General features: G+C 47.2%; 1 protein-coding gene across 9 annotated transcripts in view; it reads left to right on the top strand.

Moving 5' to 3' along the window:
* The window catches only part of FERMT2 (FERM domain containing kindlin 2), a 79,677-nt gene extending 55,189 nt beyond the window's left edge, over nt 1-24,488 (top strand). For 2 of the 9 annotated variants that reach the window (XM_058666451.1, XM_004584827.4), the window contains 12 exons: nt 4,672-4,897; nt 5,000-5,102; nt 6,637-6,744; nt 9,130-9,264; nt 9,940-9,989; nt 11,358-11,482; nt 18,675-18,781; nt 18,877-19,098; nt 20,915-20,935; nt 21,438-21,562; nt 22,482-22,623; nt 23,242-24,488. In XM_058666451.1, the coding sequence (XP_058522434.1) occupies nt 4,672-4,897; nt 5,000-5,102; nt 6,637-6,744; nt 9,130-9,264; nt 9,940-9,989; nt 11,358-11,482; nt 18,675-18,781; nt 18,877-19,098; nt 20,915-20,935; nt 21,438-21,562; nt 22,482-22,623; nt 23,242-23,415 (1,538 nt within the window). In that variant the 3' untranslated portion in view covers nt 23,416-24,488. Of the gene's footprint in view, nt 1-4,345; nt 4,379-4,671; nt 4,898-4,999; nt 5,103-6,636; nt 6,745-9,129; nt 9,265-9,939; nt 9,990-11,357; nt 11,483-18,674; nt 18,782-18,876; nt 19,099-20,374; nt 20,399-20,914; nt 20,936-21,437; nt 21,563-22,481; nt 22,624-23,241 lie in introns of all 9 variants that reach the window. The other 7 variants (XM_058666450.1, XM_036495523.2, XM_058666453.1 and 4 more) reach the window with 5 other exon arrangements.
* Nucleotides 24,489-27,854: the final 3,366 nt, after the last annotated feature.

Below are 27,854 nucleotides of genomic sequence, written 5' to 3'. Positions count from 1 at the left end.
GGGACTGGGCCAGGCCCAAAGCCAGGAGCTTCATCTGGGTCTCTCGTGTGGGAAGCAGCAGCCCTAGCACTGGCGCCGCCTTCTTTTGCTTTCCCAGGCACATTAACAGGGAGCTGGATTGATGTGGAGCAGCTGGCACTGGGTGCTTATATAGGCTGCCATTATCACAGGCGCAGTTTATCCCAGGGTGCCACAACCCTGAGCCCGGGTTAAGGAGTTTTCTCTAGTGCATTATAGAGCCATTGGTTTCTAACTGTGTTACAAAATGAATGAATCTATTTAGAAAGAACATCCAATTTACTTCCAGTCAGTAAGTATGGAGGAAGGAATGTGGAGGAATTGGCGCTAACAGAATGAAGGATGGTGTCTGTGTGATACTGTGACATAAGAAACATATTTTGGTCTTCCTCTAGTGTTCCTGGCAGAGCTCCTAAAATGCTTGTAATTTCCTAAGTGGGAGAGCCATGAAGAGCATCTTTTGTTACACATCACAAGCCTCTTTCAGCCACAGCTGAATAGACATTGATGAGGTAACTCTTGGGAAGCCCCTCAGGTGGGAGCTGGCCGCCAGAGGCCAGCCTGTGGTTAGAGGACAGGAAGGGGAAGCCTTTATCTCCCCCTCTACCCACTTCCCAAGCGCCACGGTGGAGAGGACAGGGGCTGCAAGATGGACAGTTGTTCAGTCAGGCCTGGGTAATGAAGCCGCCTTAGAAGCCCAGAAGCTCCGGATTCAGAGACCTTCAAGTTGGTGAGCACGAGAGGTGCTTTGAGGAGACCATCCCTGGAGGGGCCTGGAAGGGCCGTGCCCCCTCCCACACAGCCAGCCCCATGCACTGCCCCCATCCTGTTCTTGAGCTGTGTCCTTTACAGTAAATCCGGAATCTGATCAGTAAACTCTTCTGGCTTCTGTGAGGCATGGTAACCAATTCTTCAAGGGAATGTTTGTGATCACTTCTGATCTGGAGGCTAGTTCGACTGACCTCTGAGAGGACCTCAGTCCCTGGGGTTTGCACTGACTTCAGGTAGGTAGGGCCAGATTTGAGGAGCATAGGGTACCACATTCTGATTGGGTTCAGTAGGCAGTGGGAGAATTGGTTGGTGCAGGAAAATCCTCCTCACTTGGTGTCAAACATGAAATACTGACTCCAATGTAGTAATGGAGAAGGAACAAGTTTTTCATACAGATTATCATTAAAATGAGATTTTGTGTGTTTTGTTTCCTATTTAAGAGGCAGAAAGACAGGTACACTGAGAGCTCCTATTTGCTGGTTCATTCCACAAATGCTTCCTGGGCAAGGCCAGAAGCTGGAAAGCCAGTCTAGGTCTCACTCGGGTGGCGGGGGCCTAACCCCGAGAACCGTCGCTGCCCCCGTGGTGTGCATCAGCGGGATGCCGAGTCCTCGGCTGCTGCTAGTCGGCATGGAAATTCGTGCGTTCTTATGGGACGGATGGTTTCAGTGTTGCCGAAATGAGTCGGGATTGGTCTTGGAATAGCAAAGGAGGTTGTCCAGTTAGGAGAGGAGATTTGGAGATACAGGATGATGAAATAAGATGAGGTGAAGTCATAAAACTTTGAGCCTAAGTCACAACATAAAGTTTTGCTCATTTATGTGTTTGTTCATTTATTTAAAATCCAAAAAGAGAGAACTTGCAGCTCCTGTTTTATTCCCAAACACCCAGTACAGCCAGGGCTGGGCCAGGTGAAAGTTGGCAACTAGGGATTCCTTGTTTGTGGCAGGAGCCCCAGTACTGGGATCCTCATCTCCTGCCTGCCGGGTAGACTGGTAAGAAGCAGATTGGAAGTAGAAGAGGTGGGACTTGATTCCAGTGACTGAATTGCAATGGGGTATCCTAAGCAGCAGCTTAACCTGCTCTGCACAACTCCTGCCCTTGAGGGCTGTTGTTTGCATTCAGATATGACCATTCATTGAGATACGCACCTGGGTGACCACTCAGATCACGATGAGCATGAGATCAGCGTCCCAGAACACTCAGAGATGTTTTTACCCGGTGCATAACTGCTTTGTTGACAGCACCACAGATGTGTTTAAAGCTTATTTGAGAGGTAGAGATACAAGAGAGAGAAATTTTCAGCTGCTTCATTCCCTAGCTGGTTGCAGCAGCTAGAGCCGGGCTGATCTGAAACCAGGAGCTTCCTCCAGGTCTCCTCGCGGCTGCAGGGACCCAAGGACTTGGGCCATCTTTCACTGCTTTCCCAGAGCCGCCACCGGGGAGTTAGATGGGATGGCAGGTCGTTTCCAGAGGACAGGTCTAACCCGGGCCCACAGCCCTGCCCCAAGGCACTGTCTGGTGGATGCTGTTCTTAGTTACTTTTTAATTTCTACTTGCGTTTTCAAAGTTGAGTGGAAATTTAAAGTCGAAACAATCTGAAAGCAGTCTAAAATGGAGACTTTGTCTTCAGCTAATTAAACAAGTTGTAGCTAGTCATGTGTCAAGTTCCTGGGACATTTACCTTTAGTTATCATAGAATTTACATCTTTGTATTTTCATTAATACCTCCCAGCTTTGCAGGTCAAACTGACATGAATAGTTGGGTTTCCAGTCACTTGCAAGCAACAGATTTCAAGGTGTTATGGCAGATTTTACAGTAGAATTGCTGAAGGGATCGGATAACACAGGTTCGTCTGCCAAATGGTTGAACGAACCCTTGTGCTCCCTTTGGTGCTCACAGACGGTGGTACATTAGGACTGAGATTTCAAAGACAGCTTTGCCTGTACCCTGTTTGACTTTATCCATTATTGTCAGAAACTAACCAGCCCTTACTTTAGGGCCTAGCTTGCACGGTCTACTTTGCTGCTGTGCTCCCAGGCAGCAGCGTCACCAGTTGGCTGTCCTCCAGGCCTGGGCGTCCTCAGGCTTGCCTCCCCAGGGCCTGTGGCCCGCTGCATTGTAGCTTCTCACTGTCCACTTCCTCAGCTGTCCCACTGAGGCTTGACCGTGGGACATCCTTGAAGCCCTAAGGGAAATGAGTGGGCCTTTTCAGAGTCAAAGGTTGCTTTTACAAACAACCAGATACATCCAGGCACTTCTGGTCTAAAACGAGTATAATACTGTATCTAATCTTCACAGCAATTCTGAAAAATAGGTAGGAAGAGAAGAGAACCCAGAGCAGCGAAGTCACTCTGCTGGGAGCAGAGCCCTGCTAAGTGGCAGAGCTGACCTCTGAGCCACGTCAGTGCTGCTCAGAAGCTGGAGGTCTGACCACTGCACCACGCTGCCTTTCCCCTTCACCCCTACTCTTGAAGTGCTGCACAGACTATTAATTTCAAGAGAGAAGTTTTCTTTAAGAACAATTATTGTAATTTTATTTATTTGAAAGAGTTAGAGAGGAGGAGAGGCAAAGAGAGACATTCCATCCACTAGTTTGCTCCCCGGATGGCCACAATAGCCAGGGCTGAGCCAGGCCAAGGGCCAGAGCCTGGAGCTTCTTTCGGTCTCCTAGGAGGGTGCAGAAGCCCAAGCACTGCTTTCCTGGACAAGGCCATTAGACCTACAGAAATCCCTAGCATTGCCACTCTGTTCCCAGGTACTTGTTTCTATCATTGCATGGGGGCAGTGTTAGGAAAGGAGAGGGATTCCTAAGAAAAGCCATTTTGTTTCATTGTCCTTACCATTTAACAGCTTCATACCATTACACAAATTCTTTTTAAGACCATGGCACAAACTATAATTTAACAGAACTTATGGGTATGCTCTTAATGACATTCTGGTTTTTTTACATATCTTAAAATCCTTTTTAGTTTCTGTAGCTTAAATGAAGGAAGTATATGTATTGGTTGGTTGGGCAAACCTTTATGTATTGTCTGCTATATGCCTAGCTGTAAAATAATGAGGGAGGCAGAAGATAAAGTCTGCTTCAGGATAGCAATTGTTGCATATATTTTGTTAGCCAGTTTATAAGGCAAAATTTTACTTACCCTTTTATATTGATGCTTCGTGAGAATGTTGAAACCAATCTCAGTGTTCATTGAAAAGCAATAACATAAAAAAAGTGTTCTTTCATTTGATGTTGGATTTACTCATGGCTTTGAGGCAGGTTAGGACGTGGATTCCAGAGGGTGACATTTGTCACTATGTGCTAGATTAGAGCACAACTTCATTCTTTTAAATTGGGCAGAAAACTTGTTTTATTTTAGATTATACCTCTGAAGGTCTGAATGTCTCTTAAGCATATCTAACATTTGTATCTCCTAATTTTCCTAATTTACAATTAGGAAAAATCTTTTTCATTGTTTCCTTTTTCTTTTCATTTCCATCCTTTTGTTTCTGTCCTCTTGTTGCCTCTCCTTTACCTTCTGAATTCCTCTCTCTCCTTTCCTGTAGGCACCGATGTTCTTTACATTGGCCCTCTGAAAGGTGAGCCTTCCCACAGTTCAAACAACTAGAGTGTTTGTCTGCCTAAGCTGTATCCTTTCTAATTCCTTTGAACTGATTTTTCCCCTTAAGATTTCTGCCAACTTAATTACATTCCCTTTATATGTCCTAATAGTATACAAAGTAAAGTTAACCTCACATATGTTGAAGACAGGTAAAATAATGTATTAAGCTTATGTTTCAAAATGAAGCATTGCTTTATATTCATAGTATGTGTTACTGAAAACTAAGATGCTGTACTTCACACTTAACGTGTTTTTCCTGTTACTCACTAGGAAGTATATATTCGAGCCCAGGACTGTATAGTAAAACAATGACCCCCACATACGATGCCCACGATGGAAGCCCCTTATCACCAACTTCAGCATGGTTTGGTGACAGTGCCCTGTCAGAAGGCAACCCTGGCATCCTCGCTGTCAGCCAGCCAATCACTTCACCAGAAATCTTGGCAAAAATGTTCAAGCCTCAGGCTCTTCTTGATAAAGCCAAAATCAACCAGGGGTATGTGTAAGATGGAGATGCAGTTGAAGAACTTTACCCACGGGGAGGCAGAATACTTGAGTAACTGTCTTGCTTTTCCCTTGCTCTTACCGATTTGCCCAGGTGGCTTGATTCTTCTAGATCTCTCATGGAGCAGGATGTGAAGGAAAATGAGGCTTTGCTGCTCCGATTCAAGTATTACAGCTTTTTTGATTTGAATCCAAAGGTACCAAGGACTCATAAGGAGTCACTTTTCTTTGTGGTTTTGCTTTCTGTTCATTTTGGAGATTGGCTTTTTGGTAGTGTGAGTAGGGTAAGGACTTGTTTGTGTATAAGTCTTGAATGCTGTTAAAATCCTAAATCTTTAGGCAAAGGTTGCACTTCCAGTAAGTATTTTATTAGGTTGGAAACATAACTAAACGTTTTTCTACTTTACTAAATAAGATAATTATGTTCTTTGATTTATATTTTAAAGGTGCTAGTTTGTTACCACAGAATAGGTAATAGCTGTTTAATATAAGCCATGTAGTCAGGTGTACTTTGAAAAAGTTTTCTGGAAAATCACCTTTTCACTTGATTTAACAGAAGATCATGTATCCAAAGGAAAAAAAATTCTTACATGCTTTTAAAATTTTGGTTTCTATTTCTTCCCCATTTTATAATCAGACATAATTACCTACTTATATTTAGCATCATCTGCGCCACTGTAGTACTTTGGTTTTTTGGTAAGATTTTAACTGTTATAAAGACAGTATTTGCTCACTTGGAGATGGCACAGCAGTTTGGATCTTTCAGTTCTGTCGTCCTGAGGGGGAGGGATCTCTTACCTACCTTCTCTCCATTTTTGTGTCTAGATTGTAGTCTAGACTTTATATATTTATTGTCTTTTATTGTATGCTTCCTTTATAATAAGCCTTAATAATACATGGTCAGGTTACATCAGAGCTACTTACAGGAGAACTAAATCTGTTTTGGGAATAGTTTTGTTTATGAGGGAAGGAGGGTGTTTTTTTTAGCATTCTAGGATAGTATTAAGATGTTACTATTGATTTTTATCAATATAATTATATGGATAATCCAATGACATAAGTAAATCTGCTTTCCACAAGTTTTATATGTGCCTTCTGTTTTAAATACTGAAAATATTTGCCAAGTACAGCAAAGAAGATTTGTTTTCCAAAAATAATTAATTTACCCACTGATTGTTTCTTAATGCGGTCAGTTACATTGGTGATACAGAAAAGCAGCCCTTACTTTGGTATCTTCAAGTTATATTTATTCTATTAAAGCAATACTGTTTAGTAGTTACCTTTCTGGGAAAATGATACGCTGAATCTTTCTGTTACTCTTTATTTTTAAGATTTCCTTCATTTGAGTGACAAGGAGGGAGGGACAGAGTTTTCATCTGGTGGTTCGCTTCCCAGAGCACAAGATGGCACAGGTGCTTGGGCCCAGCCAGCCTGCAGCCATTTAGGGGGAACCTTTCAAATAGATACATCTGCAGGGAAAAGAAGTACTTTTGGCACATTTTAATGTCATTTTTAATGGAAAATTAGATATGGACCTGTATAGGAATATTCAACCAGATAGGCAAACTTCGCATAGTTAAATGTTTGATAATGATTAAAAATCCCAGAAAAAAAAGTTTAAATTTTCCTATTGATATTTTAAAATGATTACTAATACTTGTGAGACTTAACATGTAGTTGATGTATTATAAAAGGATTAATTTTTTTTTTTGTCATTGTTTTGGGACACAGTACGATGCCATTCGAATCAATCAGCTTTATGAACAGGCCAAATGGGCTATTCTGCTGGAAGAAATTGAATGCACAGAAGAAGAAATGATGATGTTTGCAGCCTTGCAGGTACTTGAAAGGGGAATGGGCTGTTGGGAGAAAGGCTGTTACTGTAATGTGGCATAGTGGAGACCAGGTTGTAGCATGGCAGGTAAAGCTGGCAGTACAGTGTGCTGCCTTCTCTAATCCCCATTTCACCCCCCTGCTAATGACTGGGAAAAGCAGCGGAAGATGGCTCAAGTACTTGGGCCCCTGCTACCCATTTGGAAAACTTCAAAGCGGCTTCTGGCTTTGGCCTAACCCAGCCCAGGCTATTGCAGCCACATGGGGAGTGAGCCAGTGGAAGGAAGATCTCTGTCTCTCTCTCTCGCTCTCGCTCTCGCTCTCTTTCTGTAACTCTGACAAAGAAATAATTTTTTTAAGTGATAACTAATTCCAGTAACTTTTTGTAGATGTTAATTTTTTTTGCTATATAGAAAATAGATAAGAAAACAAAGGAATTTAGTTTTATTTTTTGCCTTGTACTTAGTGAAATACTTTTTGCTTTTCATTATTTTGTAAGGAAAAGTTTTCCTCTGTTCCTAAATGTATTTAAAGCTCAAATTCTCCCTTGAAAATATGTATTAAAAATCATACTTCTGTAATGAATATTCCTTATACAATTTCCTAAATGTATGGCGAGAACTACTCTGAAAAAATGTGTTATGATAAAAACACCTTTTAAATATAAAGTTTGGGGCCCAGCATGATAGCGTAGTGGTTAAAGTCCTCGCCTTGCATGCACTGGGATCCCACATCGGCACCAGTTCTAATCCCAGCGGCCCTGCTTCCCATCCAGCTCCCTGCTTGTGGCCTGGGAAAGCAGTCGAGGACGGCCCAAAGCCTTGGGACCCTGCACCTGCGTGGGAGACCCAGAAGAGCTCTTGGCTCCTGGCTTCAGATTGGCGCAGCACCCGCCGTAGCGGTCACTTAGGGAGTGAACCATCAGACGGAAGCTCCTCCTCTCTTTCTCCTCCTCTCTGTATATTCGCCTTTCCAATAAAAATAAATAAATCTTTAAAAAATAAATAAATAAATAAAAAGTTTGAAGCAGTCAATCAAACTAAGTGCGCAATGTTTTTAGAAGAATAATTGTGAAGTATAGAGCTAACACTTCCCTTAGATTAAACCAAGTTTTTAAAAAATATATTTATTTTATTGGAAAGGCAGATCAGACTTATAGGAGGAGCCAGAGAGATAGATCCGCTGGTTCACTCCCCAAGTGGCCACAACAGCCAGAGCTGAGCCAGTCCGAAGCCAGGAGTTTCTTTTGGCTCTCCCGGAGGGGCACAGGGTCCCAAGGCTTTGGGCTATCCTCCACTGCTTTCCCAGGCCATAAAGAGAGCTGGATAAGAAGTGGAGTAGCTGGGACACAAACTGGAACCCGTATGGGATCCTGGAGCATACAATGGGAGAATTAGGCAATTAAACCATTACATCGGGTCCTATACCAATATTTAATATATGGCTTATGTGGGACACCTTTAGCATGATAGTGAGGCTTATTTAAAAATTGTCCTTCCATAGTCAGGAGTCAGGAACTCCATCCTGGTCTCCTGTGTGGATGATAGGGGCCCAAATACTTGGTCCATCAGGTGCCTTCCCAGGGGGAGGTGAATCAGAAGCAGAATAGTGAGGCCGCAGCTGACACTGTGATAGGGGATGCTGCTGTCACAGGTGGCAGCTCAACTCACCGTGTCAACACTGGCCCCTCATTCAGCAGAGGGACGTCACTTGTTGGCCTTAGGGGATTTTCATTAAGTTCCCTGTAAGCAGACCACTATGTGAATGCATGCTTTGTTGCGCTCCTTACTGCTTTGACCGGTAGCTAATTTAAGATTACAGGGTCTGCTGATCTTTACACAACACAACTTCAAAATTTAACATCAAGATTGACGTGTAGGGGTAGTTATCACTGCTAACAGATACTTTTGTGTCCACACACATATATATGTGTGGATGGATGTTCGTGTGTTACCCATATAACTGGGTGAGGATGGGGGTGAAGTGGCACCTTCAGCATAATCATGACAGCTTCCTCTTGGTTAGTAGCAGTAAAGTAAGGTAATCCATGTTAATCCAGCGCTACAAAAGATGTCTTGCATATTCTGTTCCATAGTCTTGGTACCAAGTTTTGTTTTAGAGACAGGGGAGTGCATGGAAGAAGCAAAGGAACTCTCTGCTCATCAGAGCTTCGTGTGGTGCCTGTTAACTTCCTTCAGTCCAAAGTCCCTGATGCTTTTGGATGAGGATTTACGGACAGGTTTAGGATGCCGAGTTCAGGCGCCATGCCTTTTCCTGGCTTTAACAGTTGGATACCCATCTTCTCAAATGGAGCGATGAGAAGCATTCTGTATAGTGTTAAAGGATAATGTTGTAACAGCCATTTCAATGAAATGTTATTTCTGATTTCAGTATCATATCAATAAGCTGTCAATCATGACATCAGAGAATCACCTGAACAACAGAGACAAAGAAGTTGATGAAGTTGACGCCGCCCTTTCGGACCTGGAGATTACTTTGGAAGGGGGCAAAACATCAACAATTTTGGTAGAGTGACTCTTTTCAGCCCCTAGTTTGTTTGAATTGATGTCGATCTTGCGGGTTTAGGTTCTCGCAACATATTTGGCAAGGAAGAGAGAAACGTCAGGTGTTGAGTCTCCTCCCCCGACTCCAAGCAGCTTTCAAGGAAGTGTTTTGAAAGTACTGTTGTGCTTAGTCTCGGTGCTTCCAACATCACATTAACATAATCTTCTGATACTCTGTGCGTTATTTTACACATGGTGGGAAAACAATCTCAAGTCATGGCAAAAGTCATGTGATCACATCTGAAATAAAAACAAGGAAAAACTAGATCTCAGGAAAGTTGGTTTATGTTTCATAGCTATAAAGCTTAGAAGTTACTTATTACTAAAACACTTTTTTCAGTATTATGATTTATAGAATGTCTACATATAGCGTATTAAAGTAATAATTTATTCTTGTGGATTATAGAAATACCACATGGGTCAAAATAATGTTTTATGCTGTTTGAAAATGCCATTGTACCAAGAAGGATGTATAATCCATCTGGCTGTGTGATTCTTTTAAGTATTTGAGTCTGGGTTTTATGTAGTTTTATAAGTTAATTTGTAAGCTGGTTCTTGATATTAGACACCAAGTACTAGAAAAAAACTTCAAATTTCAGTTAAGAAAACTAAGAATATGATTTCACTCTTTCCCCAGGGTGACATTACTTCCATTCCAGAACTTGCTGACTACATTAAGGTTTTCAAGTAAGTGCACGTGTTGGGAGGGAGTCCCCATTTTAGTGGCCAGTCTGTAAAAGGATTTACCACATAAGCATGAAATTACCATGGCAGAAAATAACCATCTTTACCAAACTGAAGTCACAGGGCTCGGGCAGGTGTTTGGCCCAGTAGGCTCAAGTCCCTCCTTGGGCAGCCCCCGTCCCGTGTGAGAAGCCTGACTCCCATCCCTAGGCCCGTGCTGTCCCAGCATCTCACTGATGAACATCCTAGAAGGCAGCAGGTGCTGGCTCGGGGACTGGAGTCCTTGCACCCATGACGGGGACCCAGAGTGGGTGTCTGGTTCCTGGCTTCACTGTGGCCCAGCCTTGCCTGTTGAAGGAAGCTGGGGAGTGAACCCGCAGATGAAAGACCTCTGTCTTTGAAGTAAAATGGATTTTACAAAAACCGTTGTACTCACTGTTCTATCTTAGAAACATTTTTTACTTAAAACAAAAATGCCGAGAAGGTTGAAGTGTGGATTGTGTCGTGTGGCTGCTGCAGCCTCAGCGCGGAGGCCCGGCTGGGCCAGGAATGAGGCGTGTGAGGAGCGTCCCACCGGTGTGCGTCCTTGTTCACAGCTCGAGTCTGTTGGCTTCTGTTAATTTTTTCATGAAACATTTTACTTATGGTTCATTTTTATCTTTTTTTAACTACTAGTCCTGTATTCCACAAAATGAATCAAGAAATTGGGCGTTATGGTAGAGAGGGAGACAAGGAAAGATAATGTGGAATAGGCTTTTTTCCTCTATGTAAGGTACCAGCTATTACGAAGTGACCATTTAGCTAACGCCCTTGGAGTAGCACAAAGGTTACGTTTCTGAGTAAGGACAAGACTGCAGATGCCACCTCTACCCTCCTGTCCCCCTCTGCCTTCACATGCCCTCTGCTCCTGTCACTTCTGGGGCTGCTGTGACAGCAGAGTGGCAGGCGGATGTGCTCATCAGAAACCCCTCACTTCAGTCAGGGCGACAGCACGGACGTTCCAGACGTTGTCCACAGACACACACCTGGAAGGGACTCTGAGGAATTGCGGGACTTAGAAATCTTGCATTTACTGACATGTCTTACCTTTCTTTGTCTGCGTATCCCTCCCATGCGATAAGATTAAGGAGAGATGAGCTAGCTGCCACTTAGAGAGACTGGATTGGAGGCTCTCCTGTACTGCTCATGACATGGGGCTTCCCGGAGTAAATGCAGAAGGGGCAGGTATGTCCAGCAACATTGACACAGACAGACTGGCAGGCTCTGACTTAATCACATGCCAGGCTTCCGTCAGAGTTGCAACATTGTGAAATTTGGCATTGATAAAAATATTTCACAGTAGTTTTTCTCTTAATTCTGTTTGCTATATAGGCCAAAAAAGCTGACTTTGAAAGGTTACAAGCAGTATTGGTGCACCTTCAAAGATACATCTATTTCTTGCTATAAGAGCAGAGAAGAATCCAGTGGCACCCCTGCTCATCAGCTGAATCTCCGAGGTAAGGACAGCTGTGAGGGACATGTGGGCCGTCTGCTGGCCTAGCAGTAACGTCCCTCGCTGCGGGACGCTGGGAGTTTGTCAAGCATCCTGCCCGAGGTGCTTCTGGAATGTTGGGGTGTTTGTGCATGTGGTCTTTCCATAGTTTGAAGTATTCAGATCCACATGGTTATTTTGTTGCGATCTTTGTATGTAGGGCTGGCTTGAAGTGTGAGAATCTGCTTCCCTTGGTTGTCAAGGAAACTGATGGGATCCTTTTTCTGCTCTTGAAACTGGGGACACTGGCTGCTGTCACTCTAGGAGCACCTCCTCCTCTGATTCCGTCTCCCTGTCAGGGACTGGTAGAAGCATCTTGTAGGCTTGGTTGGTTCTTCCCCCTCTTGCTGGTATCCTGCTGCTCTTCCTCACCTTCACTGAAGCAGGCTGGTCCCTCCCAGGGTCTAGAACCTCTGGCTCTCCACTGGCATCCACTGGCGAGGCTCGCGCCCTTGGAGTTTAGACACACTCTTTCCCATCCACAGCGTCTGTTACTGTGTGGGTTTGTGTCTGCTTTGCCTGTAGCATGACTTGTGACAGCCTCACTCCTGTGGGTTTCCTCTTGCCAGGGCTGCTGTTGGAGGCACGGGTTTTCGTTGCCTCGTGTCTTCCTGCTGTCTGGGCTAACCCTGGAAGAGGGCTCAGCTGTCGGCTTTGTCTTTATTCAGGCCTGTGGGGCTGGAGCGTGACCTCCTGTGGGGGTGGCTTCTGTAGGTTCTTCCCGGTGCGTCTCCCCTCTGTACTTGGCAGCTCCCGCTTCACACGGCAGGCAGCTGCTCCCAGGTCTGGTGCTGCAGGTGGAAGGGCGAGTGCTCCCTGCCCTTTCCCATTGGAGCTGCCCCTGGAGCCGCTCCCCTCGGGGCTGCTGTCGCTGCAGTCACCAGGATTGCAGTTAGGAAGTGGTGTCTCCCAAGAACCACTCTGCTGTGGCACCCACAGCTCTCCTGTGTGCCAGACGCCTGGCACGCTTGCGCAGAATGTAGCCGATTGGCTCTTCCGGTCCATTCCGCACCTCACTTCAGCTGTCTTCCTTACAGCAAAGGCTAACAGTGAAGTCCATTTTCCAGGTTTCTTTCTGATGTGATTTAACTAGCAGTGAGAAGCACTTGTGTGAAACCTGAATTATGAGCCGAGTTGAGGAGCTGGAGAAAGAATGTGGAGGAATGAGGAGGTTTCGTTCCTTGTGATTATTCCTGGTGTCCTGGTTCCCTTGTCCCCTCTGTGGATTTTGTAGGTAGCTAGCTACGAGGGCACTTGGAAAGTCTGTGGAAAACGGAGTGAAGAGATAAGTTTACTTTGGTGAAAAAACAGGTTGTGAAGTCCATGTGTGTAATACGCGAAACAATAATTAGTAACATTCACAGTAGTACAGAAGCATCGAAGAAAATGTTCTGCAAGTCATTTCATGAGAATGACTCCTCAAAGACAACACTGGTACTTTGGTCTGAAGTTTTAATTTTGCTGAGTCCATTGTCCACTAGACACTTCAACCAAGTACCCGAATGTGTGCCATACTACATGAATTCGGCCTCAGGGGCGTGTGAGCCGCTGCTTTGTAGTTGGACACCTCTTCAAAACCACAAAACCTCATTCTGGGTAGAGAGGGTTCCCGTTTCCTTACGCCGGAGTTCTGTAATTTGCCCAAAACTCTTAATTAGGCTCACTGCCTTCCTTTGCCTGGCCACATGAGTTTCACTTCTGGGCCTTGGCCATTATTTGTCACTCTGAGAGTCTTCTGGAGCTTCCTTCTTGTGTCCCTTTTGAGCTGCCCACGAGCTCCTCAGATGACCCACTCTGGACTGAGACACTGTCCAAGGTCTTCCAGCCTGTCCTGGCTCTGTCTTTTAGGTTTTCGGGTTTCTCCACTGTAACAAAAAGGCCAAGTCCTGGGGAGGGAGCCATGATGTGGTAAGCTGTCCTGCTCTCATCATCTCCCAGGCCTCTCATCGTCGCGCACCAGTGATGCGGTGCTAGGAATCCCGTGTGGATCCTGCTGCTGCTGAGCAAGCCCTGTGATTCTGGAAAGCTGGCCTTCCCCTAGAAGTGAATGGTAACCTCTAAGGCCCCATGCAGATTGAAAATGCAAAGTTCTCAAAATCCACTTAGCTAATTATAATAAATTAATATGAAACCTGTGTGGCAAACCATGCCAGGGCCCCGTTGACAGTTCTCTCCATCCCCCGTGAAACTGAGAGCATGCAGGGGTGAAGTTCTGAGGGGGGAGGGTTGTTTCACCTGCGCTGAGGGGGGAGAAACTGCATAGAGCGCCATGATGTGCAAGTTCAGATCCAGGGGAACGGGGGAAGATCTGCAGAAGGGGGAAGGAGACAGCTGCTGAGAGCGCCCGCCTGGCAGAGGCCACTACACACGCAGCCGGAGGGAAGGGCTTGCCCTCCAAAGGGGCCCGGGCTGTGTGGACAGACCCTGGGAGGGGGCATGGAGACCCCGGGAGGGCCAGTGAATGTGACTGCCACCAACATGATGGGAAGGTAAGTTGGTGAGCTGGGAACAGTGAAAACCACCGAAAGATTGTGAACACAAGCGTGATGGGATCCAAGCTTGTCCTGGTTGTGACACACAGAGGGGTGACTTCCGAAGATAACGGTGATCCTGACAATGGCAGTGAAATGGAGCAGTGGAAAGAGGGGAAATTCAATCAGTTAGTAGGGCTTTCAGTCCACGGGCTTGGTGCTGGAGTTGGGAGGAGCCCAGGGAGGGGAGACATGCTGCTGGCTTGTGCAGTTGGCTCGAGAATGCCACACTGAGATGGGTATGCTGAAGAGCCAGACCGTGAGCTGCAGTTTGAGCCATGTTTGGTTTGAGGCGCCTGAGGGAGAACTATCTGGAGAAGATCTGGGCTGTTGGAGCAGGAGAGACCCATGCTGCAGGTGCTGGTCAGTCGGCAGTTAGCACGAGTGCTGAGGCAGCCCCTGGAATGCCTGTTCCCAGTGTCAGGAGCAGGGCGCACAGCGCTCTGGGCCGACGGGCTGGGGAGAGGAATCCAGAGCACACAGCCCTGTGTAGAAGGTGGTGGAGTGAGTGTGCATGGGTGCTCGGGGAGGCTGTTTCAGGGCGCTGGCCTGCACAGCAGACTAACACACCACTGGGGATGCTGGCATTGTGCATGACAGTGCAGGTCCTGGCTGCTCTGCTCCCTGCTCATCTGTCAGTAAGGCAGCAAAAGCTGACCTAAGAACTAGGACCTGTGCCTCACGGTGGAGACACACATGGAGTGCCTGGCTCCTGGCTCCTGGCTTTGGGCTGGCCTGGACCCAGCTGTGACCAGTAAACCAGCAGAGGGCGAACCTCCCACCCCACCCCTCCCCACACACGCGCTCTTAGGCTGCCCTTCGAATAATCTTTTTTAAAACTGTTGTTTCAAAAAGAACAGAGTGGCCTGTGCCCGTGCCATCTGAGAGGATAGTTACGCCTCTAGTTTGTGGCCACGTGAAGGGAGGCTGTGATCTTGCTAAGAGCAGGTCCAGTGGGGCTGGCTGGGGTGACCATGCTGCTCGCAGGCTGTGAGGTCCGTGGGCGCTGGCAGATCAGGCCCAGCCTGTAGAGCTGGCAGTGCCCAGCAGCACTGTGCGGCTCAGCGGGTGGAGGAGGGCAGTGGTACAGATAGTGCCCAGGCAGGAAGTGAGCGAGCATTACGGTTTCCTGGGCCTCTTCAGTGAAGCAAAGCCTGTAAAGGCTGCTCTGAAGGACAAGTGAAATGTTTTCCAGATTACAGCGGTTGGGATAAACACTGGGGTGACTGATGCGTGGACAGCAGTCTACAGAAACAGTGGGAGCTTCACGAAGCAACACACAGAGGGTAAGGGGAGAGGGGCTGCTGCAGGAGAGAAGACAGCTGGTCTGCAATAGGAAAAGGCACAGCGGACAATGAGAAAGGACAGAGGCAGCCCTGGGAGTGGTGACGGTGGTGCCAGTGAGGCACTGCAGCCTCGTTGAGAGCAAAGGGCCCAAGTAGGCCCGGCCACACTTGGGAACAGTGCACGTTCGGCTGCATATTCCTGAAGAGCTAAAACCATGGCTTATTGATTGGGGACTTCGCTACCACATGCAGATGACAAGAAACATATGAATGGAGACATCGAGGGTGAGGGGTCTACTGCTCGGGAAGTGGCAGAGATTAAAGAAGGCCCAGGTGTGATGCTGGGCACCGGTTGCTCCATAGACTCAAGGACCACATTGCTGCCAGCCTCCCCCGCCTTGGCCCAGGCCTGTGGAGTACCACGATTTCTTCAAGAACTTGGCAGGTGTGTTCAGTGCCAGTGCTGAAGTAGCACCCGAGTGCCCCAGGAGAGCTGTGTGCCAAGCCTGCTGCCCAGGCCTGCCTGCTCGCTCCCACAGGGCCAGTTGGTCTCTGTAAGCACATTTTTGTTCTTAGTGCTTCTCTTGTACAAATGATGTACTTTGAAGATGCTAATGTATGACAGAATCGGTGTCTGTTTTCTGGTTGATTTTAAACAGAAAATGAAAGAGGTTGCAGCCTCTGGCTTTTCTGTTTTGTTTTTCATTTCACAGTTAACTCCCAGCGGGCTCCGCGATGGACAGCCTGGCCCGTGACTGCTCCTGGCTCTGGGGTCTGTCCCTTTGACACCTGCACTTTCTTACTTCGTGCCTTCCTGAAGCGTTTGTTGGTGCTCGGAGCCGACTCCATGCTCGCCGGCTCCTCTGCTGTTCCCTGGGCGGGTGGTCTTTACTCCTGCTGGAGAGTGGCCCTTGGTTCAGTTGTGGCGTTTGTGTCTGGTGCATGTTGTAACACAGTGGGCACAGTGTGTTGTGTAGCTGCAGTTTTCTGGAGAAGATATTTTAGGAATTGTTTCTCACAACATCGATGAATTTTTCCTTCAGAATCATTCAAAAAACAAAAACACCAGCTCCAGTAGCTTGCAGTTGCTTTTTGAGTATGGAAGCCAAAGTTTAATATTTAGAAGCAAACAGAAAAAGGGTTTTAGATGAACTGTTTCTGACAAGGGAGGGAGAAGAGGGTTTTGCAGTAGACGGTGGTGGTGATTCTGGGGTAAAATGGAGATTGGAAATGCGGTGCTGCTGAAGACGTGGCTGCGAACGTCGTGTAGCTGTTGCTGGGAAATGGCCTCTGGGGTGGGCTGGCTCCTGCGCCCGGAGCAGCAGGAGCACCTGCCTTCACTGGAGACGGCTTTCATCGCCTGATTGACCCGAGCTGAAGTTGACCTTTGCCAGTGGACAGTGTTCTAGGCAGTCTGAGAAAAAATTGAAATAGACAGTGGTTGAAAATGTGTGAGCGGAAGGATTGGATTGCCTTTGTGACGGGCCACTCGAGGTCAGTTGGAGTTTCTGCTGACACCTGTCGCTCAGGGTTGGTTTGTTTGTTTTTAAGTTAGTTTCTTGCCACCCACCGTTTGTTTGTTTTTAAGTTAGTTTCTTGCCACCCACCAGCCCTCTGAGCAGCGTGGAGTATTAGGAAGTAGAAGCTGTGGGTGGTCGCGCCAGTTAAGGTCTTGCGGAGTGTCTGAGATGCAGAGAAGGTGCATTGGAGGAGCTGGAGGAGCTGTGTGCTGCCTTGCAAAGGGGGAAGGTGAAGACATGCTGGGGAGCTTGGGGTGGAGGCGCTGCAGGAGAAGAGCCTGCAAAGGATGGGCCTTTGACAGCCCTATCAGACAGCAGGACGCCCACATCCCATGTCGGGGTCCTGGCTGCCAGTCCTGATTTCAGCTTCCTGTTCATGTGCGCCCCAAGAGGCAGCGCAGGGAAGAGGACTGAGGCAGTTGGCTCTCCGAGTTCTGGGCGGGCTGGATGGGTCGGGAGTTAGCCCGGCCCCGCTGTGGGGAGGCATCTGGGAAGTGGGCCAGCAGATGGGGGATCTCGTTCTCTGCCTTTCATGTGTATGAAGTTTGACTGTTTTTTAAGATTTATTTTGTTTTATTGGATTGTCAGATATACAGAGAGGAGGAGAGACAGAGAGAAAGATCTTCCATCTAATGATTCACTCCTCAAAAGGCCACAACATCTGAAGCTGAGCCAATCCGAAGCCAGGATCCAGGACCTTCTTCTGGGTCTCCCATGCAGTTGCAGCATCCTAAGGCACTGGACCGGCCTCGACTGCTTTCCCAGGCCACCTGCAGGGAGCTGGATGGGAAGCAGGGCTGCCAGGATTAGAACCAGCACCTGTATGGGATCCCGGTGCGTGTAGGGGGAGGACTTTAGGTGCTAGGCTACCATGCTGGGCCCAATGTTTGATTTTTTTTTTTAGTTTGAAAAGGTTTAGGATGGTCAGGACTAGGGTTAGAATTAGGGTTAGGAGGGTCTGTTAGCAGTCGGTAGATGGTAATTACAGGACTGAGTAACTGGGTTGCCAAAGCAGCAGGTAGCTGGGCATGACACAGGATGAGTGTTAGCTCGGGTGGTGGCCGGCCAGTGCCCACACTGGCTCCTGTGTTACCACTCACTGATTTCTCAGGAGCTTCCAGAGGCCTCATTGGTACAGAGTTACTCTGCACCCTCTTGAAGCATTAGTGATATTTTTGCTGAGATTTTGCCTGTTCTGGCACCTCTGTTTTTAACTTCGGCAGGTTAAATAGCCTCACAACTTCCTTAACATTCCTGAAACTTACATCAGTGGGACTATTTATATGTAAAAAGACTGCCGATGGGGCAGCAGCCCTCCAAAGTCAAGACAGGAGTAGCTTCTGAGGGCAGGCTGCCTGCCATAGTGGGAGAAATAACCACACAGGGGTTTTTCTGCACCCCGGGGTGCTTTAGCGGGCCACTCAGAACTGGGCCGCTTGCTTGACGCTGCAGCAGCCCCACCGGAGGGTTGAGGTGTGCACACAGAGCTGTTGGGTGGCCCTGAAGACCTGCAGGCGGGGAGGCCAGAGCTCAGCACAGCTGTCTGAAGAACCCAAGGCAGCTCTGGCAGTGCCTGCGTGTCCCCTGAAGGTGCAGTGGCAGTGCTGTGGCCCTGTGCGTAAGGTACTGGGGGCTGGCCTGAGGTGATGAGCTCTGTGGTCCCTCCCCGGCCTGAGTGTGGGGCCTGCAGCAGGGGTGCCCTGCGTGACCCGGACAGGACTGGACAGGCTGACCCTCACACAGCGAGGGGCCTGTGCTAGCTGGGGATTTCTTAAGTCTAAGCACCTGAATTTGTGTTCTGATGTTTATTTTCATTACAGGATGTGAAGTAACCCCAGATGTAAACATTTCAGGCCAAAAGTTTAACATTAAACTCCTGATTCCCGTAGCAGAAGGCATGAATGAAATCTGGCTTCGCTGTGACAATGTAAGTTTCCCAACTAAAATCAGTCTTGGTGTTCTGATGAAAGAGCCCGTGTGGTGCACACAGCAGGCGTGCAGCGCGGGCTCTCCTCTTGCTAGGAAAAGCAGTACGCACACTGGATGGCGGCGTGCAGGCTGGCCTCCAAGGGCAAGACCATGGCCGACAGCTCCTACAACCTGGAAGTGCAGAACATCCTCTCCTTCCTCAAGATGCAGCATTTAAACCCCGACCCTCAGCTGATCCCAGAGCAGATCACCACGGACATAAACCCCGAGTGCCTGGTGTCCCCGCGCTACCTGAAGAAGTACAAGAACAAGCAGGTAACGTGTCACGTGATGGCATGATGGTGAACTATCTGCTGATTAGGATAGATAATGAGTGGAGTCTATTTTTAAATGTTTATCACTTTAAAAGGACAGATAAGCATGCTTATCGTACAACATAAGGAAATCAACTCCTTTACCACCCTGTTCAGAATTACTTTCCTGGAAATTAACGCCGTGGAAGGACTGCTGTTCAGGAAAATGGTTGGCTAACACAGCAGACCAGTTCCTCCGCAGAAGGTTCTCTCTCAGGGCAGGCTGGCATGTGGTAGGCCCAGCTGCATGCCAGAAAAACAGCCTTCGGCTTGGGGTGGGGCAGGTGCAAAGATGACCTTCAAATGCTTGTTTTTCCTCTAGTTATGTTTTTAATTAGGGAATCCATTAGTCATTCAAACATTACTCCTGAATACTGATTTTGAAATGAATGTTTACCTGTTGAAGTTACGCAGCTAGACACCCTGAGACACTCTGCCCACGGGTCTGTCATCGGAGGCTGTGTCCCTGTGGAGACCCTGGTCCCAGGCCTATGAAGGGGCAGGAAGGATTGGAGGACGTGTGGAATGTGGACTCCAAGTTAAAAAGGGAAAGTGAAGCAAGCACTGTTTCCTTTTCACTATTTCATTTAACAAGCACTTATAAAGAAACTTGTTTTTCAAGTGAATTCATTGGCCTTCAAAGGCAGTGAATAATTTCATATCCTAATGACGATCATTTCGCTGTGAGATGTCAGGAAAGAAGGTCAGAGTGGAGTTGGGGGCCTGCCAGGTGCTGGTTTTCTTGCCAGTGATCTGTGTTGGGTTGTTTCTCAGAAGCCTTGCACGTTAGTCGTCCCAGCCCTGCGTTCAGGAGAACACTGTCCACTGGAAACTCCCTTCAAGTTCAGGAGGTGGTTTCACTGGCCTGTGGCTGGCTGGCGGCAGGCGGTACGTGTGTGGTCCATGGTTAAGGGGCCTTCCTTAGGTTGGCGTCTTACCAACTGCACATTCTTCAGTCTTGGGCTTACAGACTGTTCCCAGAGGGCTGGACTGTGTGACTGCACTGGCCCGAGCCAGGGCCCCTCCGCGGGCATCGGGGACCGCTCTCCCTCTGGGGAAAGTCACCAAGGTGGCTCTGGCACAGCAGTGTGTTTGCCCTGTTGTTACTAAATTAACAGGAGTCGGATCATTTGACTTGAAAAGGGTCATTTATCGGCATTAATCCTGACAACTAGACTACCACGTTTGCAGCCACTGCTCATGTGTAGTGTACGGCATCTCTGTATTTTCCTTTCCAGGAAAAAGGATGCAAAAAGCAGATGGTAACGGAGGGCTTTGTGTTTCTTGTGTGAACAGAAGGGCACTGCGCTCATGTATGCCTGTGACTTGTTTCTCGGAGGCAGTGCATGGATCATGGTTTCTGACTAAATCTGAAAAGATTTTCAACGCTTTTGAAAATTTTTATTTGCCACTAAAATAATTAGCTTTATTCTAACCAGTAAGAACTTGGTACCCTGGGGGAGGAAGAAGGTATTTGCTTTTTGTATTTTTCTCCCTATCAATTTCTGCCCTTAATTTTAGTAACACTTAACATTCTGAAAACTATGGAGTGTCCTTCAGGATTCTATAGGGAAATAATAGCTGCTTCCTCCTTTTCATTCTTGCATTTACTTTGCTTGGTTTCCATCTAAAAGTAAATTTTGCATGATGTTTGGCTGAAATTTTGATTTGCAGGTTACCGCAACTTTTTCTTTGCTTCATTGCCATTTTTTTCTGATTGCCTCTTTTTTTTTTTTTCTTTCCGCTTCCTTTTTCTTTCCTCGCATTGCCATCTACAGCCAGGCTATGTAAGACACTTGGTAAGTTTTCTATATTTGCCAAAAGAGAAAGAAAGGAAGAAAAAATATTAAAAATCATAGCCTCTACATAAAGTAAATAAAATTGATCACTTTTGAAGTTTGCAGAAAAGTATTGTGCTTTTACATACATTCAAGCTGTAACACAGCCCTAGAAGCTTGACTGATCCTGTGGTGGGGCAGTTCCGTGGGACGAACAGTGCTGTAGTTTTTGACATTTTGTATTCCTTTAGTAAAATGTCCAAGCATAGCTTTAAACAATCTGACATATACTACCAAGAGGGTACCTGAGTGTGAAAAAACAGAAATCTGTGTGTAACTTGCACAGAACACACGTTGTATCTACTTTCTGGAGGCCTCCCTCAACTGTGGTCAAGATACAATCCTAATTCCATTTCTTACCAATCATGATTTCTGTTGATAGTAGATAGTTTATCAGTGTTTTTAATCTTGGTTTTACCACAAAAGAATTTGATTATAAAATCATTATTTAATTACCCTTCAGATAACAGCAAGAATCTTGGAGGCCCACCAGAACGTCGCTCAGATGAGTCTCATTGAAGCCAAGATGAGGTTCATCCAGGCCTGGCAATCACTACCTGAGTTTGGCATCACACATTTCATTGCAAGGTCAGTGGGCACATGTTTACTGTCACTTAAAAGTATGTGTTTTATAGTATTCAAGTTCATGCATTTTAGGCTAGTCTAAACAGGCTTATAACTCAAACATGCCATGTATTAACAGTTGAGGAGCAGAACAGTTTTAGGAGGGGTGTGCAGAGAAGTCTTCAATACTTTAGTGAGGAGTAACTAATCTTTGTGTCCTACTTAGGAAGCAGTCAGCGTGGACTCCCATATATCTTACTATCTGTTCTAAGCTTTCCTTATTGGTATCTGTCTGTCTGATCTAATTTGGGGGGTGGGGTCTGGAGTGACCCTGATGGTCATTGCAAGAGAGGGTGGGGATCCAAAGTTGGAACTAAGTAAGGACCAGAGAAAGCACAATAGTGCCCTATAACTATTTTAAGGTGTATAGCAGCCGGTTGTGTATGAACTACAATTGAGACGTCAATGAAATAGTTACAGGATGTGGTTAAGAACTTGCATTTTCTAACATATTGGTCACTCAGTTCCATGTCAATTAACTTCATGATGTTATAAATTCTTGTTTGAAGTTGTGTAGTGGCTTTTCATTGGAGGGGATGATATTCTGCCAGCTCGACTTTCAGACCAGGGATGGTCTCCCAGTGAAACTGTTGAATTTATCTGGACAATAAGGTGCCGGACTTTCTACATGGTCCATGCCTGCAATGAAGGACTCAGGACTGGATATGAACTGTACCACTGTTACAATATGGAGAAATTCAATATGGGGGGAAACCAGAGACTATGAAACTGTCATAAAATGAAATTAAAAAAATTAAGGGAAAGCATGATCAAATACAAAATATCAATAATATGAAAACAGTGAAAGTGGAAAAAAATATGTTTTAAAGTGCATATCTAGAAACCAGACCCCCTGTTTTAAGCGTTTGTTATAATCCTACAGGTTCCAAGGGGGCAAAAAGGAAGAACTCATTGGAATTGCGTACAACAGACTCATCAGGATGGATGCCGGCACGGGGGACGCCATTAAAACGTGGCGTTTCAGCAACATGAAACAGTGGAACGTAAACTGGGAGATCAAAGTGGTAAGCCCTCTGCTCAGCTTCCTGTTAACTACCTCTAAGGACGTCGTGATCTGGAATGTTGACCTTGGTGTGCCGCCCCCTGTGACGGAGGAATAGCTTCCACTTAGGATAGCGGTGACCAGTGCCAGATGTCCCCTGCGTGCTTGCCCCATTCGGGGATGTTTCCATGTGCCGTGCGCCTCTTAAGGTGCATGGATTACAGCGAAACGTCGGGTCCATGACCGGGTACGGCTGAGGTACAGTCTGCCAGACTCACAGCCCAAACCCTGTAATGCCTGGCACATCTTACCAATATAAAGCATGTTGCCTTTAGGCTGGTAAGTCATGTGGTTTAGCCCTGTCATTTACTGGAATCTTGTTTCTGAAATAATTCCAACACGACACCTAACAGTTAAAGCCAATACACAGCAGTAGACTTCGTCCCAGGAGAAATTCCAGTCATTTACTCACCAGAGCCCACTTGGGGAAACTCCATGCGTTCTGGAAAGGAAGCCCAGGACTTCGAAGAAGGGCTTGAGGGCCTGGACGCTGCAGTGTGTGACGAGTGTGGTGCCCGTGCGCACCTGGATGTCCTGCAGCGTCCAGGGCCTCACGGGCTCCACTTTGTCCTCGTTCCAGGTCACCGTCGAGTTCGCAGATGAAGTACGATTGTCCTTCATTTGTACTGAGGTCGACTGTAAAGTTGTTCATGAATTCATCGGTGGCTACATATTCCTGTCAACACGTGCGAAAGACCAAAATGAGAGTTTAGATGAAGAAATGTTCTACAAACTCACCAGTGGTTGGGTGTGAAAGAAGTGTGATGAAACACTGCAGCCATTACAATATTTAACTTTAAAAAGCTGTTGTCTGTTATATGCTGCTTAATAAAGTAAGCTTGAAATTTATCATTTTATCATGAACTTTTTGCCTTACTAGACTGGTTCATATGTGCACTAACAAGCACGACTATTACTGTTACGCTGATACCGCGTATGGCCTGAGGGATGTGGCACATGTCCCCAGGGGCCATACATGGCAAACTGAATGAGTGGGCCAGTCAGGAACAAATGGTCACTGATTTACACTAGCTGAACTAAGATAAAGCCATTACTTTAAAGTTCTCCAGGGCATAACCTATATGAAGTCTATTTATCATGTTTAATGCATGTGTTTTAATGTATGTTTAATTTGATGTCATGTTTTAATATATCCTACGTCCTGATAGCCATGGACCCCTCACCCCACCCCCTAAAGTAGAAATCAAGCCGGCAAAAGATGCCTGATACTTTATAGTATCATTGTTTGACCTTGAAGGAAAATGCTGTTTGTCTTTTATGCTTGGTTTGTTTCGTCCTTGAATAAGCATGTATATTGTCTTTTTATTTTTACACCATACTGTATTACAACACTTTTAGTATTCACCAGCATATCACTGTCTGCCTAAAATATGCAACTTTTGCATTATAATATGAAGGTCTATGAAGTATGCATTTTTGTGTAACTAATGTACAAACACAAATTTTATAAAATTGTACAGTTTTTTAAAAACTACTCAAAATTAGCAAGTGGCTTAAACGTAGCATCTTTGCATTAATTAAATGCCTTCAAAGATACGGTTAATATGCAGTTTTAGTATCTGCTAAGTTAAGAATGACTTCCTGATGGTCATGATTTGCCACAGTGTCCTTAACTCTACGCCTGGCCCGGCTCTGCTCTGGTCTGCTGCGCTGTTACAACCTGCATTGGTGCTAGTCAGGAAACTGAGCTCACACGGCCCGGGGGGGCTGGGAGGGGAGGAGTACCAGTATTGTCCAATAATCCATGGTTGAAAGACTGTATAAATGCATTTTATTTTAAATAAAAGCAAAATTGTTTATTTAAAATTCTGTTTGTACTTCCTTCTACGAACCAAGTGTGAGAACAGCACAGCTCCACATGGCAGCAGGGCCACCTCACCTCCAGGCGCGTTAGCATCGGGAGGCCCTGGTTCCCAGGTCGCTCACCCTTGAGACTCACCCTTCAGGCCGGCTGGCATCGACTTTGCCTTACAAGACCCTAGTCTTCCTGTTGTCACTGCTGTCTCCATCACCCACATGCAGCTTTAAAAGCAAGGCTGTGACTACAGTCTCTTTTGCTTTTCTTTATACTCAAGCCACATACAGCACCTGGCTCACGAAGGAGTGTCTCCCCATCAGCTGTTTTCAGAGTCACCTGCTGGAAGCCTTCATTACACTTACAGCTCTGGAATCCCGTGTACGGCTTCTGGCACGCCACCCAACAGAGCTCTGGGTACATCTCAACTGTGGTGCCCTTCATTGCCTGCACAAGAAGCTGTCCAGCCCTGGGCAGCTCCCACGCCAACTGGCCGCCCCCATGCCTGGCGCACCTCTCCCTGCCCTCAGTCACTCCTACGTGTTTCGGAGACTTGGAAGAACTCCATTATTGTCTATTAAACTTACTTTTCCTTGCAGCCCAAAATTCCGCCTCGTCTGAAGCCATCCAGCTGGGGCCCTCTGGCGCTCTAGGGCACTCTACCTTACTGCCCTCAGTCAACAGTACAGCCCTCAGCCTTCCACCTGCAGGCCACAGTGCCCACTGAGGACACACACAGCAGACCTGTCAACCATCTGAGGATCAAAAAATCCTTATATACTTGCAAACAGGTTTCTTCTGAGCTGGACAGGTACAGACTTCTTACTCCCCAAGCAGTAACTATGTACACATCCTTGCCACAAACTAGTTAGGTATCATAAGTAACAGGTGAGAAAGTATGAGGGGACAGGTACAGGTGACAGGACAGCACACTTTCATCCCAGGTACCCGGGGCCCTCAGCAGCTCTGGAGCCAATCCTTGCCTTGAATACTACGGTTGTTTGGGAGGTTGTAGAATTCTTTGTCATATTTCTGTAGCCTCAGTTTAACACCGAGTGGGCGAGCTGCATACCAGCACACATCAGGACGCAAGCCAAGAGTGAATGATGTCAACTAGGCGTCTGACTGGCTCGTGACAGACACTGCCAGGTGCCCGAGCCTTGGCCGCACAAGGTGCCCAGAGGCTCACGCTTGAGCATGAGGGAACGAGGTGGACAGGTTCCGCCGAAGGGCTCCCAGGAGTAGGTGGGGACGCAGGCCCGCACCCTCTGGACTTGTGCTCTGTGGCCCACAACACACTAAAAATGGCAGTATTGGTCATAATGGGTTATTCTGGGCACGTTTTGGGAAAATCCCTGTTGGGTCAGCAGAGGATCTTCTGTGGTTAGGGTTTAGATACTCCTTGCTCCCTGCTCGTTTGGAATGAGGCAGCACAGCCCGTGGTCAGGAATGGAGATGTGGGTCAGGCAGGCTGGATGTGCCGAGGCTTGCTTTCTGCTTTGGTACTCTGAGTCCTAAATCCAGCTTCCCCATTTAACAGATGGGCCCAAGAGGCCAGGTAACGAGTGTACAGTGCCCGGGCTGCAGTCAACGCCAAGGCAGAGCTACAGGTGGGACTCAGGCTTCCAACTCCCTACACAGTCATGTTACAGCCAGACCTGCATGGAGCCCAGGAGCCCTACTGCGGTGACGTCAGAGCACACACAGGCCTGGGGAGAGAACCCCGGGCAGCTCTGGGCCACGGTGGGTGCTCTTGGCGACACTGCCCCCAACCCCTTCCGACTGCTTCTGTGTCAGCAGATTTGAGACCTGCTGGAAGCCTCTGGTGTAGTTAATGAGTAATCTTAACTAGGTACAAATAGTTTCTACACAACCTTGAACTTCAAAGTAAAGGAGCTGGAACCATGAACTTGGCAGAAGAAAAGCCAGTCACAGTTCTCAAATCTGTAACCCTCTCAGCCCCAACCAAACATGGGCCAGACATATTCTATTCTCTGCAGCACAGTTCCTACTCTTTCATATGAAACAGCCTTACGGAGACACTTTTAATTATTAATTACTGATGTAGGATTAAGTCAAAACAGGTTCCTGGTCACTAATTTATCTAAAAAACACACCACTCAGTGAAATGCTGAAGTCCACGTTGTAGCTACGTTGCGCCGACAGCACAGTGGGAGGCCTGGCTGGCTCTTTCGTTTGCCCTTGTCTCCTGCAGTACATCTCAGTCCCACGGCTGTCACCCATTTCTCTACCCAAACTTCTGCCTGAAGTTTGAAAAGCAGTGCACCTGTTTTGAGACTAGAAGTTGGTGACAATTCTAACATGGCAAAGGAAACATCAGAGTGAAGAGGCAGCCCACAGAACGGGAGGGGGAAGCCACGTGCAAACCAGGCAGCTACACACCTGACAAGGGTTACAATCACAATGTATGAGCAACTCGACAGCCAAAATACTCCAACACCGTGACTTTAAAATGAGTATAGCCAAGTGGGTGAAGATGCCCATGTCCCACGCAGCCTGGGTTCAGCTCCCAGCTCCAACTCCAGCTTGAGCAGAACCTGGGAGCAGCCAGCTTCTTGGGAGACGTGCACTTGGGAGTTGCTTGCCCCAGCCCCAGCCCGTGTGGGCATCTGGGCAGGGAGCCAGCGAGCAGATGGGCGCTCTCTGCTATGTCTCTGCTTCTCCCGGTGTTTCATGTTCTACAGCAATCAGTTCAGACAGTGCTCCGAGACAGAGCATGCAATGGCCAACGGCCGCACGAGAAAGCCGCGAGACGCAGCCAGAACTGCACTGGAGCGTCCCCTCATTCCAGACTATTAGCCAAATCAGCCGGCAGATGCCGGGGAAGGAGGTGGAGAAGGCGCCCTCGCACACGGTTGGGAGGAGTGTCGACTGGGACACCCAGACTGGGAAACAGTATGGAGATTTCTCAGGAAACTAAAAATAGCACTACCCTGTGACCTGGCAGTCCCGCTCCTGGCGAGGAGCCAAGGGAAATGAAACCGCTCTGTGTCAGAAACATCTGGACTTCCACGTCTGTTGCCACACCATTCACAGCAGAGGATGGAGGCAGCCTATGTGTCCATCACAGGGTGAATGGGCAAAGACCATGTGGGGTACGTACGGGAGAGTTAAGAAGGTGAAGTGTTGGAACCAGTGCTGTGGCGCTGCTCATGGTCGCCACCTGCAATGCTGGCACTCCACATAAGCTCTGGGTCACAGTCCATTCTCAGCTTTGGATCTGGCCCCCCGCGGATACACCCGGGACAGCAGCAGAGGACGGGCCCCAGTGCCTGCGCCGTGTGGGCCTGGCCCCGTCCTGGCCTTGCAGTCATTTGAGGAGGGAGCCAGAACATGAGAGATTCTCCCCTAACTCT

This window comes from Ochotona princeps, chromosome 6, assembly GCF_030435755.1.
Source record: "Ochotona princeps isolate mOchPri1 chromosome 6, mOchPri1.hap1, whole genome shotgun sequence".
Classification (NCBI taxonomy): domain Eukaryota; kingdom Metazoa; phylum Chordata; class Mammalia; order Lagomorpha; family Ochotonidae; genus Ochotona; species Ochotona princeps.
Note: the sequence above shows the minus strand (reverse complement) of the source record. Positions and strands in the feature narration are given on the sequence as shown.